This window comes from Mesoplodon bidens (assembly GCF_964165515.1).
Source record: "Mesoplodon bidens genome assembly, chromosome: 1".
NCBI lineage: Eukaryota > Metazoa > Chordata > Mammalia > Artiodactyla > Ziphiidae > Mesoplodon > Mesoplodon bidens.
Window position 1 is genome coordinate 79248735 of NC_138176.1, and position 17263 is coordinate 79265997.

The window sequence follows — 17263 nt, forward strand, 5'->3', positions numbered from 1 at the left end:
AAGTAATCTACAGATTCAATGCAATCCCTATCAAACTACCAATGGCATTTTTTACAGAACTAGAACAAAAAATTTCACAATTTGTATGCAAACACAAAAGACCCCGAATAGCCAAAGCAATCTTAAGAAAAGTGGAGCTGGAGGAATCAGGCTCCCAGACTTCAGCCTATACTACAAAGCTACAGTAATCAAGGCAGTATGGTATGACACAAAACAGAAATATAGATCAATGGAACAGGATAGAAAGCCCAGAGATAAACCCACACACATATGGTCACCTAATCTTTGATAAAGGAGGCAAGAGTATACAATGGAGGAAAGACTGCCTCTTCAGTAAGTGGTGCTGGGAAAACTGGACAGCTACATGTAAAAGAATGAAATTAGAACACTTCCTAACACCATACACAAAAATAAACTCAAAATGGATTAAAGACCTTAATGTAAGGCCAGACTCTATAAAACTCTTAGAGGAAAATGTAGGCAGGACATTCTATGACATAAAACATAACAGGATCCTTTTTGACCCACCTCCTACAGAAATGGAAATAAAAACAAAAATAAACAAATGGGACCTAATGAAACTTCAAAGCTTTTGCTCAGCAAAGGAAAACATAAAGAAGACAAAGACAACCCTCAGAATGGGAGAAAATATTTGCAAATGAAGCAACTGACAAAGGATTAATCTCCAACATTTATAAGCAGCTCATGCAGCTCAATATCAGAAACACAAACAATCCAATTCAAAAATGGGCAGAAGACCTAAATAGACATTTCTCCAAAGAAGATATAGATTGCCAACTAACACATGAAAGAATGCTCAACATCACTAATCACTAGAGAAATGCACATCAAAACCACAGTGAGGTTACACCTCACACCAGTCAGAATGGCCATCATCAAAAAATCTACAAACGATAAATGCTGGAGAGGTTGCGGAGAAAAGGGAACCCTCTTGCACAGTTGGTGGGAATGTAAATTGATACAGCCACTAAGGAGAACAGTATGGAGGTTCCTTAAAATACTACAAATAGAACTACCATACGACCCAGGAATCCCACTACTGGGCATATATCCTAAGAAAACCATAATTCAAAAAGAGTCATGTACCACAATATTCATTGCAGCACTATTTACAACAGCCTGGACATGGAAGCAACCTAAGTGTCCATCAACAGATGGACAGGGGCAGGACAGAAATAAAAATGCAGACGTAGAGAATGAACTTGAGGACACGGGGAGGGGGAAGGGTAAGCTGGGACGAAGTGAGAGAGTAACAATGACATATATACACTACCAAATGTAAAATAGATAGCTAGTGGGAAGCAGCTGCATAGCACAGGGAGATCAGCTCGGTGCTGTGAGACAACCTAGAGGGGTGGGATAAGGAGGGTGTGAGGGAGACGCAAGAGGGAAGGGATATGGGGATATACGTATGCATATAGCTGATTCACTGTTATACAGCAGAAGCTAACACAACACTGTAAAGCAATTATACTCCAATAAAGCTGTTAAAGGAAAAAAGGAAAAAAAAAAAAAGAAAGAAAGGAAAGTGCATAAAGGAAAAAAAAAAGGAGGACATGGTGGCTAGGCCAAACCACCTTATCAGGTATCTGTTTAAAATGGGATTTTTCCCTTAAAAGAAATTCAATAATCTCAGTTTCTTGCAAAGTCACCAATAAGACTATAATTTTAGTGATAACTACCGTTAAAAAAAATAGCCATGGGCTTCCCTGGTGGCGCAGTGGATAAGAATCTGCCTGCCAATGCAGGGGACATGGGTTCAAGCCCTGGTCCAGGAAGATCCCACATGCCGTGGAACAACTAAGCCCATGCGCCACAACTACTGAGCCTGCACTCTAGAGCCCGCAAGCCACAACTACTGAGCCCGTGTGCCGCAACTACTAAAGCCCGCGCGCTTAGAGCCCGTGCTCCACAACAAGAGAAGCCACCGCAGTGAGAAGCCCATGCACCACAACGAAGAGTAGCCCCCACTCGCCACAACTAGAGAAAAGCCCGCACACAGCAACAAAGACCCAACACAGCCTAACATAAATAATTAATTAATTTTTTAAAAAGCCATTCAATAACTTAAAAAAAAAATAGCCATATCGAGTGCAAACTTCACTTTTTGCCAATTGTTACTTTTGGTTTCATTATTTTCCTGTAAACATTCAGACTATACCAAATGAAACAAAAATAAGTGGATTTTGGAACGAGGTTATTTATAAAAGGAATTTTAAAAAGGCACTGGATGAAAATTATTTTTCCCTTTACTGCCTTCACTCAAGAATAAAATTCTAAATTAACATTTCTAAAATAGATCCAGTCATCTCACAAAAACTTGAAGATAATGGAGAAAATGTTTTTTAACACTTTCACACATTCTAAAATGGTGGTAAAACAGATTCTTCTCTAATTCTGTATTAAAATCCATGAAGTCATTTGCTATATTCCAATTAAAAAATTCCAATTCTCAAATTGTCTCAAGAAAACCAACTTAATCCTTTTTAAAGAAATATATTTGTCAGAAAATACAGTCAATCCTCATTATTCACAGATTCCGCCTACTTGCTAAAATTTATCTGTAACCCCCAAATCAATACTGTGTTTCTGAGGTCATCTACAGACATGCAGAGCTACAAAAAATGAGTTGCTTGACATGCATGCACATTCCCAGCTGAGGTAGAACAAGGCGACATTCTGCCTTCTAATTCCAGCCCTCATGCTACAAACAAGTGTCCTTTTTGTGATCTATTTAGTACATTTTTCATATTTGGGGGCTTTTTATTGGTGACTTTGCTATTTAAAATGTTCCCTAAGCATAGTGCTGCCTAGTGTTCCTAAGTGCAAGAAGGCTCTGATGTCCCTTATGTAGGAAACATGTGGTAAGTTTCATTCAGGCATGAGTTAGTTACAGTGCTATTGGTCATAAGTTCAGTGTTAATCAATCACTAATATATATTAAATAAGGCATCTTTAAATGAAAACACACATAAAACAAGGTTTTGTACTGATCAGTTGATGAAAATGTTCTGACCAGAGGTCTAAAGGAAACTAACCCTGCATTTCTCCAAAAAGCAATGGCCTATTTTTCACTAATCCACTGTTCGGTAACTTTATAGAACACAACCACCACAAATAATGAGAATCAACTGTAATCTTCTTTTCCAACTTGATAAGAAAAAAGAATAAATTTCCCAAAACTAAATTCTGTAATTTCTAAACCTTCATATTAGGAATTTATATCCTTATATGACATTGCATAACTACATCTACCCATATTTATTTTTCAATAGGTTTCTTCTTATTTTTAATTTTTTTAGAAAATAAACCGTAGGGACTTCCCTGGTGGCACAGTGGTTAAGAATCCGCCTGCCAATGCAGGGGACACAGGTTCCAGCCCCAGTCCGGGAAGATCCCACATGCCGCAGAGCAACTAAGCCCATGCGTCACAACTACTGAGCCTGCGTGCCTAGAACCCGTGCTCCGCAACAGAAGAAACCACCACAATGAGAAGCCCGCGCACCACAACGAAGAGTAGCCCCCCCACTTGCCACAGCTAGAGAAAGCCCACAAGCAGCAACGAAGACCCAATGCAGCCAAAAATAAATAAATAAATTTATTTTTTTAAAAAAGAAAATAGGGCTTCCCTGGTGGCGCAGTGGTTGAGAGTCCGCCTGCCGATGCAAGGGACATGGGTTCGTGCCCCGGTCTGGAAAGGTCCCACATGCCGCGGAGCAGCTGGGCCCATGAGCCATGGCCACAGAGCCTGCGCGTCTGGAGCCTGTGCTCCGCAGTGGGAGAGGCCACAACAGTGAGAGGCCTGCGTACCACACACACAAAAAAAAAAAAAAAAAAAAAAATAAAATAAACTGTAATAATGTTCATCATATTTAACTACATTTGAAAGAAACATTTTACTAGGTACAATAATTTATTCCTATTTTTCTCAGGGATTCCTTGAGATATTCAAAGAAGAGTTCAATTTTAACTTTTGAGTACACTGTTCATTCACATTCACGTGCACATAATATTATGTCCTATAATATTATTTTTCTTAAAAAAAATGCTATTGGCAACGTACCACAAGCCAAGTCAAAAGACCAATCAATGACATACTGAAAAAATATCTGCAACATAGACAAAGGGCTGCTATTTCTAATATATAAAGAGCTCTTCCAAGTAAAAGAGAATAAAAGACCAACAACCATTAAAAGACTGGAAAAAAGAGTAGAGCAGACAATTCATGAAAAAAGACATACAAATGATGCTTAAACATATGAAAAGCTCAATTTCACTTGTAGTGATAGAAATACAAATTTATAATACACTCTCATTTCTCATTTATTAGATTAGTAAAAATTCAAAAGCTTGGCAAAATACTCTACTGGCAATGCTATGGAGAAACAGGTACTCTCATACATTATTGGTGGGAATGAGAAATGGTATGATTCCTTCAAGAGAATTTTGAAGTATCTAACAAAGACACACCTTTACCCAACAACCTTACTGCTAGGAATTTGCCCTGAAGACACACCTGCAGTAACATGCAAAAAGTCCATATAGTTATATAGATACAGATATATAAAGTTACTTATTGTCACATTATTTGCAATAGCAAAATACTGGAGACTGCTTGCAAAAATGATGGTTCATCCACACAGTAAAATATTATATAGCTATAAACAAATAAAATGAGGATGAGTCCTATGAAGTGATAGGTAGTGATTTCCAGGATATATTATTAAGTGAAAAGAAGCAAGGTGCTAAAAAATACAGAGCACGGTATCTTATGTTGAAAAGGGGGAAACAAGAATATATACAGGGAGGTGTTTATTTTTGCAAAAAAAAATAAAAATAAAAAGCAGACCACAAGTATGATATATTGGTTACCTACAGCAGGTAGGAATAGGATGGAAGGCGTAAGGAAGGAATCTGAGTATATGTCTTTATACAGTTTTGATTTTTGTACTCAGTTAATATTTTACATAGTCAGAAAAAAAAATTTTTTAAGAATAAATCAACTATATCCTCATACAAAATACAGACGATGCTCTCAGGATGTACTCTAAACACAAAGAAACAAAACACAACCAGTTTTTTTAAAAAATGCAAACAAAGAAAAACTCCAAGAAATTGGTAAACTTTACAAATTTACAAATTTTTTTGCCAGTAGTGATATTGGTTTAACAATTTGGAAACCATTTGGTGTGCACCATAGAATTGAGGAAGTAAATATACTGAGGCTGCTGGGCACCAGGACCCTTTCCACTCTGAGAATAAAGAAACACAATTATGGAATGAAGGGAAGAAAGGAAGAACCCTGTGGTTTAGAACTGGAGTTAAGAGATATCAATATGAGCTCATGACTTTTTTCTTAAAAAAGTATCTCCTAGCACATGACCAAAAATGTATAACGACAGGAATGGATTATAGCACACACACATATTTGCTTAGATGTGCCTATATATGCTTATATACACATATTTTTGAAAGGATACTCTGGAAGAAGATTGCTAATTCTGAGTGGACTGAAGGGCTGTGGTAGGAAGGAGACTTACTTTTCACTATATTATCCTCTATTAGAGTTGATTTTATCAAGTACATGTATTACCTATTTAAATACCATGTAATTCTTAATGTAGCCTCCAGAGCAAATATCTTCTCATCCTTTGAACTATAAAGAGAACAATCCAAAACAGACATGACATTCTAACCTTCAGGATTGCTATCTGGCTCATCTGTCTGCCGAGTTCCTTGTTGTTTAAAAGCGGTATTCCTCTTTTTCAATACTTCCAAGCCTTCCAAAGCCGTACTGTGTTCAGACAATGATTTTAATAGGGAAATGCTATTTACTAATCTGGAAAGTTCTGAAGAATGTCTAGGATTATTCCAGTATTGTTTGCTTTCTCCAGCAGTTTCTACATCAATATGGTCCTGGGGTAAACTTCTAGTCCTTCCCAAGTTTTCAGATTCAGGAATATGTGATTCTGTGTCTTTGGAAATAGGATGTTTTTCTCCCAAAGGGTAAAACAAAGAATTGGAAACTTGGGTATGTGATTTATCAAGTGCAATACATTCTTCAGAGTGAATCTGACTGGCATTTAATAGCTGGATACTGTTGTCACTGCTAGAGGTTAATGGTAAAACCTGGTTGGTATTTTTGTCCAAGCCACTTCCCATAATAAAAGGCCGAGGCTGAGCTTGTTCTGAAAATAGGTTTTTTTCAGGATTCTGATGAGTGGCTATGTTTAAAAAATGAGGAATATGTAAATTTGTGTTTATACTTTCAGATTTATTTGGGAATGAAGCACTAATAGATTTATTATTGCCTTCATTATTTTCTGCATATACATCATCAGTCCACTCTAAGGATGAGTCAAAATTGCTTAATGTGTCACTCCACTCCTCCTCTGTTTCTTTTCCAGTGTTTCCAGCTTTCCAAGGTCTTCTGTCAAAACCTACACACGTTTTATCACAAAACTGTGATGGCAGAATCTCTTTCACAGGAAATGTCTCTGATAGTTTGCCCCCAGGAGATGTTAAGAGAGGCAAGTGTTCACTGCCAACTTCTTTACAGCTTATATTCTCACATCTTGAATTGCCGTCATTAACCAAAGTTTCTTTCACCCAACCCTCTGAATCCTGGGAAATTCTGTTGCTTTCCTGTGATTCCTCCTCAGTGTCACTGGTTTCAAAATTCTTTAGATTAAATGTGATTTCCACAAGTGGCTGTGTTACATTACTCATAGGTTCATGAATATTATTAAGGAGTTCATTATTAGTACTACTTTTAGAAAATATGTCAGTATTATCATCAGAGATCCCAGAATTGTTACTTAGTGAAGATTCAATTTGTAGATGTTTATACTCCTTTTCTGGTGTTCCACGTATATCTATCTCCTGAGCTTTTTTTCTAATGAGAATTGATCCTTTTATGCCCAACTGGTCATTTGGATTAAGAGGTCTTTTATTATTTTCTTGAATGTCAGATTCTGATAACAAACCATCATTTTCTGCGTTACTACAGGTAACTGGTAAGCTGCTGCTTTCACAGAATGAAGGAATTTCTAATTTTCCTTCTTGATCCCAGGTTTGATCATTATCATCTACTGGCTTGTCTTCGTTATAGTTTTTTCCATTTTCAGCACCTGTTTCAAAGAACTGTACCCTTTTTTGCACCAAAAGGTCTTTCAAGTTTAAATTACCAACTCGGGCCTTGGGGTTTTTTTCTGTATCATTTCCATCTACAGTAGAGGAATGTATAGGCAAACTCTGTGAGGATAAATACATGGCCCACCGGCTTTTATTTCTCATGGTATTTTCTGATTGATGCTGGTAGTGTAAACTTTCTGTGCTCTTCACCTCAGCATACTCTTCCTGTGCAATTAAGCACTTTGGTTTAGTAGGAATTTTTAAACTTCCTTGTGGTTGCATCTGAGGGCAATGTCCTGTAATCTCAGATTTTAGTTCCTTAGATGTACTAGTTGATTTGGACTTCAGAAGAGCTAATATTTGGGCTTTGCTTCTAGTATTTTGTGAAACTCCTAAACTGTGAGATACCAAACTATCTCTTTTCATGGGCTCATTAGTCAGTAAAGAATCTGAATGCTTATTTACAAAATTGACAGGAGAGGAAAAATAATTTTCTTCACATAGCATTTCTGGGTTAAGCTTGAAGGACGAAGTAGAGACAAGCGAAGAAAAAGCTATGCCATTTCTCTCTCTGTTCTCATAAGTGGCAATGTTCTCAGGGTCTATTGGCATATTATTTATATCTTTCTTGCCAACTGTAGAAAACAAAGGAGGTGTGCTGTAGAATGGAGAAAGAAAAATAGGACCAGGCTTCTTAGCTTCAAATGAAGCAGCTGATTCATTATTTTCTGTAATAACCATTTTCTTTGGCACTTGACGTGGTCCTTGAAAACCCTAAAAATATTAAACAATTATTAGCTGTTCTATAACCTATAAAGAAAATGTAAAATGAACTGACTAAAAAAAAAAAAGAAAAAGGAATGTGGATGTTTTACGAGGTAAAGTAATAATTAAGATACAAAGTTTGCTAAGCTAAAATGCAAACACTCATTTGTATTAAGATTAAGGTTTACTTCCTTTCTACCTAAGCATATACTATGAAGCACTGTTTTAATCATACAGTACAATAGCTTCACAATTCACTACTTCTTAAAACAATTTTATAAATATATATTGTTTTATTATTTTCAACAGAGAAACTTACAGCAAACTTCCTTTTTAAACCAGCAGGCTGACACCCAAGGGACCGGCCAGAAGATATAAACCTCTTTGAATTCAATGCTGGTGCTTCTTTAACAACATCCTGTTTGACAGCTGTGCTTCCAGTAACTTTAACCTCCTCAACTGTGATTAAGTATCGATCACTTTCTAAATCATCTCCAGGTTTCACCTAAATTTTAAAGAATTAACATCAAAATCATATACATCTAATTATTTGATTACCTATGTGTTCCAATAAGCTTCTAGCACAAGCAAAGACAATGGATATTCAATAAATAGTTGTTGAATGAATGAATCAAAGACTAAATTATTGATTACTATGCACTAGTTAACTATCAACAAGCACAAAAAAAAGTAATACAACAAAAAAATTCACTAATTTGTTTATTCAACAATATATATTAGGGGGACTTCCCTGGTGGCGCAGTGGTTAAGCATCTGCCTGGCAATGCAGGGGACACGGGTTCGAGCCCCGGTCCAGGAAGATCCTACATGCCGCGGAGCAACTAAGCCCGTGCGCCACAACTACTGAGCCAGCACTCTAGAGCCCGCAAGCCACAACTACTGAAGCCCTCATGCCTAGAGCCCATGCTCCACAACAAGAGAAGCCACCTCCACGAGAAGCTCATACACCGCAACAAAGAGTAGCCCCCGTTTGCCGCAACTAGAGAAAGCCCACGTATAGCAACGAAGACCCAACACAGCCAAAAATAAATAAATAAATTTATATTAAAAAAATACATATTAGGAAAAAAAAAATACATATTAGGGACCTATATGAGAACTTTTGTTACATGCTGGTGATACAAAGACAAGCAAGGAAAAGATGCCTCCTCTCAATTCACCTAGAATTCATAAAACTAAATGTAATGTTTAAATTAGAGCTATTAGGGACTTCCCTGGTGATGCAGTGGTTAAGAATCTGCCTGCCAACGCAGGGGACACGGGTTTGAGCCCTGGTCCGGGAAGATCCCACATGCTGCAGAGCAAGTAAGCCCGTGCGCCACAACTACTGAGCCTGCGCTCTAGAGCCCGTGAGTCACAACTACTGAGCCCGCGCTTCGCAACAAGAGAAGCCACTGCAATGAGAAGTCCGCACACTGCAACAAAGAGTAGCCCCCGCTCGCCACAACTAGAGAAAGCCCGTGCGCAACAAAGACCCAATGCAGCTAAAAAAAATTAATTAAAAAACAATTAGAGCTATTAAATAATCAGTTATATATATCTTTATAAACTATTGTGAATTAGATACATACTCATAATTACCACAAATTATTATAAATTGTTAGTTACTTAATCATATTCCCAAGAAAGCATTTTTAATCACTTTAATAAACAAATACAACACTTGCCACCACTTCTGACTGCAGCATAAAAAGATTATCAACCTAGTTGATAATATACAAAATCTGTGTATTATCACAGATAATGGGCTCAATCTTTACTCATAAAATAATTTTAAATGAAATAATAACAACAGTCATTACCATCACTAAGTATCTACTAAAACAGTGCTTCTCCAAGACCCTCTTTTGGTAAGTATAAAAATTCCACAACCACTACTGTCATAAAATTTTTAAAAAGATTAAGTACCATGGCCAAAATCAACACAGTGATAATAAGAATATGCATTTTAGCACTTTGAGAATCACTGTACTAAACTGCTAGGCACTTTGCCTAAGCTATTTCTAACTTTCCCACCAACCGAGTAGTCTGTCTCCGGTCTACATTTGGCAGCTGAGAAGCTGAACACAGAGAGGTTAGGTTAGCTAGGAAGTATGTGAAAGTGGGAAATAAACCAAGAACAAACAAATTCTAATATCCTTGTTCTTTACACTAAAATATTCCCTTCCATTTTCCAACAGAGGAAAACATGGAATAAATATTTGAGAAAATATTTTAAATAGGAATACTTTCACAAAATATATCCCACTGTAGGTCTCTGCTTAGCAAAACCACATAATAGATTTAGAGTCACTTTCTGGGTTCAAATCCCAGCCTTACCACTTTAACTCTATAAGCATGGGCAAGTTATTTATATTTTCAGTACTATACTCCTAATCTATAAAAATCACAGGGTTGTATAAAGATTAAATGAAACAATACCTAAAAGCTTTTAGCAGAGTCTGGCTAATAATAAATGTTCAATAAATACTAGCTATAATTATTAGTATTAGTACCATTACTATACTATTTAACAATATTCACAAAGGAACTAAGACTTAACAATAACTTAAAAATAAGATAAATTAAAATACCTCAGGGCACTTAAGAAATAAACTCTCCAAACATTCTCCTTTGTCATCATATAGAATTGCCTATATTAAAACAAAAAAAGTGTTAAAATGTTAAAAAGGGACACAACACAATTCCACTTTTCTTAAGCATCTTCAAAGCAAATCAAAAATTGTTATATAAGTAAATCATGTAATGAAAGGATTACCCACTTTGTAAACTTGGATTAGAAAGTGCATCTATCTCAAATGTTTACTAAGCATCCATTCAGTGTGCACAAGAGAGCAAAGGCATACACATAAATTCAACAACTTATTCCCTACCAGGAGAATCTTGGAATGGAATCAGGAAGAAGACAGGACTGGAATGAGTTACAGGAGGCAAAACAGGAAACACAATCAGTAAAGAGATTATTGTAATGGTGTGATATGAAGGATCAAGGAGATAATTAGAGCTTGAAATAAGTCATTAGCACTGGGATAAGACAGTTGTATAAGAGGCATAAAGAGTAAAACTTGGGGGCCTCCCTGGTGGCGCAGTGGTTGAGAGTCCGCCTGCGGATGCAGGGGATACGGGTTCGTGCCCCGGTCTGGGAGGATCCCATATGCAGCGGAGCGGCTGGGCCCGTGAGCCATGGCCGCTGGGCCTGCGCGTCCGGAGCCTGTGCTCCGCAACGGGAGAGGCCACAACAGTGAGAGGCCCACATACCGCAAAAAGAAAAAAAAAAAAAAAAAAGAGTAAAACTTGGGCTTTCCTGGTGGCGCAGTGGTTAAGAATTTGCCTGCCAATACAGGGGACATGGGTTCAAGCCCTGGTCCGGGAAGATCCCACATGCCACGGAGCAACCAAGCCCGTGCACCACACTACTGAGCCTGCTCTCTAGAGCCTGCAAGCCACAACTAGTGAGCCCGCGTGCCACAACTACTGAAGCCAACACGCCTAGAGCCCATGCTCTGCAACAAGAAGTCATAGCAGTGAGAAGCCCGCACAGCGCAACAAAGAGTAGCCTCCACTTGCCGCAACTAGAGAAAGACTGTGCGCAGCAACGAAGACCCAATGCAGCCAAAAATAAAATAAATAAATAAATAAATTTTTTTGAAAAAAAAGAGTAAAACTTATTGAACGTGCAGGATATGGGAGAAAAAGGAAACCAAGGTGATTATCATTTTCTGGCTTTCTCCTCGTGTCTCTCTAGCTCTCTAGCCATTTTTCATAGCAGCTTCTCTACTAGCCCCCTAAACATTGCTGTTTCCATCACTTTGGATAATAGTTAGCAGTTCCTTAAAAGATTGAACACAGAGTTACCACATGACCCAGCAATTCCAGTCCTAAGTACGATATACGTACAGAGAAATGAAAACATGTCTTCAGAAAAACTTGCATACAAATGTTCAGAGCAGCACTGTTCATAATACCAAAAAGTAGAAACAACTCAAAAGTTCATCAATTGATGAATGGATAAACAAAGTGGGATATATCCATAACGTAGAATATTATTCAACAATAAAAAGGAATAAAGTATTGGTACATGCTTCAACATGGATGAACCTTGAAAACATGCTAAATGAAAAAAGTTGTTCACAAAAGACCACTTATTGTATCATTCCATTCACGTGAATAGTCCAGGATACGCAAATGTGTCGAGACAGTAAGTAGATTAGGACTGAGGGTTGGGTACTGAGTAGTGTCTTTATGGTATTTCTTTCTGGGGTGACAAAAATATTCTAAAATTAGACTGCGGTAATAGTTGCAAACTTCTGTGAATATATCGAGTTGTATACTTTAAATGGGTGTAATGAAAAATGTGTGAATTATATCTCAATAAAGCAGTTAAAAATTTTGGTATTTCTAAGGTCTCCTACCTTTTCTTCTCTACTCTTTACATTCTATTCTCCATCCCTGAGCATATTATTCACAAAATTCATGTCACACTCCTGCTCAAATGTCTCCACAGCTACCAAAGAATAAGACAAAAGTCCCTACATTAGCCAATAAGGCCTACATAGTCCCCTTTATCTTCATTCTTACCCTTGCTCACTCTACTTGTTGTTTGCCTAACTCACTAGACATACATCTTCATTTAGTTTACTGGTCTATCTCCTCCATGTTATTTCCACAAAGCCAGGGATTTAACTGTTTTGTTACCTGCTGCATCCGCTAGAACAGTGTGTAACTCATAACAGGTGCTCAAAAAGTATTTGTTAAATAAATGAATGAACGAATCCACTCCAGGAGCTTCAAATATCATCTAAATGCCAAGTACTCCCAATCTACATCAGTAGCCCAAAACTGTTTCCTGAGTTCCAGGTCCCTATCGCCAATTACTTGAGTGTTTTGATGACACTGCAAATTCGGTATGTTCAAAATGAAACTGCAGATCTTCATTGTTCCCCCTAAACTTGCTTTTCTTTTTCAGATATCCTATCTCACTCAATACCATAATCATAATACAGAAACCTGAAAGTCATTCTGGATTCTCTACACCTTCCATATCCAAGACCTTAAGATTCTATAATATTTTCACAATTTCGCTCTCATCATCCTTTCTCTACATTGTCAGTGCTAAGGCCTCCTTGGTCAGACCCCCATCACTTTTCATCTACATTATTCTATAGCCTCTTTATTATAACTGTCTTCCGAAATCCAGTCTTTCATCCTACATAACTTAAAAGGTATGTTAGACATTGATGCCAGAGTGATCTTTCTAAAATAGAGACATGATTATGTCATTCTTCTGCTCCTAATTCTTCACTGGCTCCTCAAGCTGAGCATACAAAGTCCTTCATGATATGGCTCCTGCCTACCTCTTTAGCTGTGTATTCTACAGTTTCCCCACATGGGACCTTCATTCCAGCCAGAGTCAATTGTTTATAGTTCCCCAGAAATATTTCACACTGTTCCACACCTCCACACCATTACAGCAATGACACCATCTTCAGCTCCCCTCCTACCGACCTATCAATTTTGTTTACAAAACAAAACAAATACTCAAAAAAATACTCTTCATCTGGAAAGACTTCTCTGAACCAGAGTCCAGTTTTGATATCTCTCATTTGTAATCTCATAGACCCTTAAGCATATCTCTGTATATACTCTAATCCTTAGGCCCTTAGATAAAATTCCCTTGAAGACAAAAACTGTAACAGTTACTATCCATTGCATGCTTAAAATGTGCCAGGTACTTTGTTAAGAGGTTTATTTGTTTCCTTATTTAATCCTCAAGAAAACTTTATGAAGTATCATTTTCCCCATTTTACAAAGAAGAGACCGTACGCCTTGAGGAACTAGATAACTTGCCAAGATTACACATCTAGTAAGTGAAGAGCAGGATTCAGGCTAATGTCTATTTGACATTAACTGCTCTTCTACACTGCTTCCATACGTCTTATTTGAATTTTCCCACTGCCCAGCAGCAATATACGTTTACTGAATGATGACTCAGTTAATGGAAGATGAATAACCCTGACAGTAAGAATCTGAATACATAGATAAAAGGCATTACTAGCAAGAAAAATACTGTAAGCAGTAGCTTGGATTTAGGAACAAGGGTTAGGATATGAGATTATTAATTTTCCTGGATCATAGAAAAACTCTCTGGGACTAACTTGTATTTATCTTGCTTTCCTGTAACCTATCAGTGTGAGGTATATAATGGACACTCAATAAATATAAGCTATAGTTGAAGATAAAGTTGGATAATACCACTAGCATAACCTTAATACTTATGATTTTGTACCAAAAGAAGACATGAAAGACAGGCAGAATCCAATCATCTGTCTTTTTTTTTTTTTTTTCTTTGCGGTACACGGGCCTCTCACTGCCGTGGCCTCTCCCGTCGCGGAGCACAGGCTCCGGACGCGCAGGCCCAGCGGCCACGGGCCACGGCCCACGGGCCCACGGCCCCAGCCGCTCCGCGGCATGTGGGATCCTCCCGGACCGGGGCACGAACCCGCATCCCCTGCACCGGCAGGCGGACTCTCAACCACTGCGCCACCAGGGAAGCCCCAATCCAATCATATGTCTTTTTAACACAACAAAAACTCTATAAGATTTTAAAGACTTGGCCTTAACTGAATAGGAAGAACACCCAAAAAAAAAACCCCAGAGTTTTACAGAACAGCACTGGACAGTGAATGGATTAATTAGTTTAAAAGTATCTAGCCTGTTTGACTTACGTTGACTAAATATTAAGCTAGGACTCAACTAAAAGTTAAACTAAACTAGGTTTATAAACTGAATAGGAGCTGTAAGCTGAAATTGAAGGCTTAAGGCAAAACTAGTTTTTCTTTTACTTTTCTGGTTTTTTGTTTTTTTTTTTGTTTTTGTTTTTGTTTTTAAAGAATAGTGCTCATTTCCTTCCCCACCATCTCTTTTATTTTATTTTCTTTGGCCATGCCGCACAGCTTGTGGGATCTTAGTTCCCCAACCAGGGACTGAACCTGGGCCCTCGGCAGTGAAAGTGCAGAGTCCTAACCACTAGACCACCAGGGAATTCCTACTTTTCTGTTTTAATAAATCAAATGTTAATTTAAAAAATGATAAAATTTTCTCTTAGTGATAATTTCAGAGTGATAGATATGTAGAATAAGGACAGAATATAGAGATCTTTTAACTGCTGGCTTCATTCAGGAGGCCACAATCTTGTCAATGTGTCCTATATGTTATCAACTCATCTATAATAAAGTTCTTCTTTTAAATTAGTAATATTAAAAGAAACAATAGAATGGTTAGGTCATGGGCTCTGGAGCCAAAAAATCTAAATTAATAAATGACTCCTCCACTTTCTAGCTGTGAGATCTATGGGCTTCATCTCTCTGAGCCTCAGCTTCATCATCAATAAAATAAAGATAAAAATAGTACCTAACTAATAGGGGAGTTATAAAGACTAAGTAAGTTGAGACATTTAAAGCACTATGCCTGGTACATAGTAAGCACTTGATAAGTTTTTTTTTAAGCAATCAAAACAGGGTGATGGGCCAAATGGGTGAAGGGGGTCAAAAGATACAAATGTCCACTAACAAAATAAATAAGTCATGGGGATATAATGTACAGTATGGTGACTATAGTTAATAACACTGTATTGTATATTTGAAAGTTGCTGAGAGTAAATCTTAAAAGCCCTCATCACAAGGAAGAGAAAAGAAAAAGAATTTTTCTAACTATGGATGGTGATGGATGGTAACTAGATTTATTATGATCATTCTGCAATGTATATAAATATCAAATCAGTAAGTTGTACACCTGAAACTTAAATGTTACATGTCAAAAATATACCTCAATAAAATAAATGACTACAGCAGATTGCTCTGTGGAGGGGCCTCATCCCATCAGTGGAGGGCCTATATAGAACACAACCGCCAAGTAAGAGAAAACTCCTCCTGCCTGACTGTCTTTGAGCTGAGACATCAGTTTTTTCCTACCTTCTGACTCATACTGAAATACTGGCTCTTCCTGGGTCTCAAGCCTGTTGGCATAAACACTAAAACCACATTATTAGTTCTCCTGGGTCTCCAGCTTGCCAACTACAGATGGTGGGACTCGTCAGCCTCCATGATCACATAAGCCAATTCCTTACAATAAATCTGTCTTCTCCATAGAGAGAGTGACAAAGAGAGAGAGACAGAGATAATTTATATATCTTTATATATAAGAGCATGTAGGCCTGAGTCCTGAGTAAAAATTTTAAGTATGGGAAGAGAATGAGCCCACAGGAAATACTCAGAAGTGGGCAGTAAGCAACATCAGGAGAGCATGGTGTCACAGAAGTCAAATGAAGAAGAGGTGTTGTGAAGAATGGAAGAGACAAGGGTGTTAAATGAGGTCACAAGAACTGATAAGAGAACATGAAAATTTGACAGATGGAGATAATCAGGGTGGGAAAAGAAGCCCAAGGAAGGATCACCATATCTAGTAGGGTCAAAGATTATCCTAGGGCTTCCCTGGTGGCGCAGTGGTTGAGAATCTGCCTGCTAATGCAGGGGACACGGGTTCGAGCCCTGGTCTGGGAGGATCCCACATGCCACGGAGCAACTAGGCCCGTGAGCCACAACTACTGAGCCTGCGCGTCTGGAGCCTGTGCTCCGCAACAAGAGAGGCCACGATGGTGAGAGGCCCGCGCACCGCGATGAAGAGTGGCCCCCGCTTGCCACAACTAGAGAAAGCCCTCGCACAGAAACGAAGACCCAACACAGCAAAAATAAATAAATAAAATTAATAAAACTCAAGAGATGTGTTAAAAAAAAAAAAAAAAAAGATTATCCTAGTAAATAATTTTCTCAAGACTGATAGGATCATATCATAAAATAACAGATTCAAAGAAAATCCAAAAATAGAATTCTATACATAATTTCAGAAACTGGCAGCTTTTCTAAAATGGTATGTCAACTCTGTATGTACCATTACACTGTGAGCATTATTGTGTTAGAAATATATTTTAATAGTAGTTTCTTCTGTATAGTTAAACTCTTATTACCTGCAAAGAAAAAAAGTGTGCCAGGACTTCCCTGGTGGCACAGTGGTTAAGAATTCGCCTGCCAATGCAGGGGACATGGGTTCGAGCCCTGGTCCAGGAAGATCCCACATGGCACAGAGCAACTAAGACTGTGCGCCACAACTACTGAGTCTGCGCACTCTAGAGCCCGTGAGCCACAACTACTGAGCCCACGTGCCACAACTACTGAAGCCTGTGCGCCTAGAGCCCATGCTCCACAACGAGAGGCCACTGCAATAAGAAGCCCACGCATTGCAGTGAAGAGTAGCCCCCCAACTCAAC

The 17263-nt window shown here is 38.1% G+C and overlaps 1 protein-coding gene across 7 annotated transcripts in view; it reads right to left on the minus strand.

Annotated features, from left to right (window-relative positions):
* ZGRF1 (zinc finger GRF-type containing 1) overlaps positions 1-17263 on the minus strand; it is a 77071-nt gene that overhangs the window by 54595 nt on the left and 5213 nt on the right. For all 7 annotated transcript variants that reach the window (XM_081251995.1, XM_081251994.1, XM_081251997.1 and 4 more), the window contains 3 exons: positions 10515-10574; positions 8240-8425; positions 5718-7929 (listed from right to left, as the gene is read on the minus strand). In XM_081251995.1, coding sequence (XP_081108121.1) covers positions 5718-7929; positions 8240-8425; positions 10515-10574 — 2458 coding nt within the window. The remainder of the gene's footprint in view (positions 1-5717; positions 7930-8239; positions 8426-10514; positions 10575-17263) is intronic.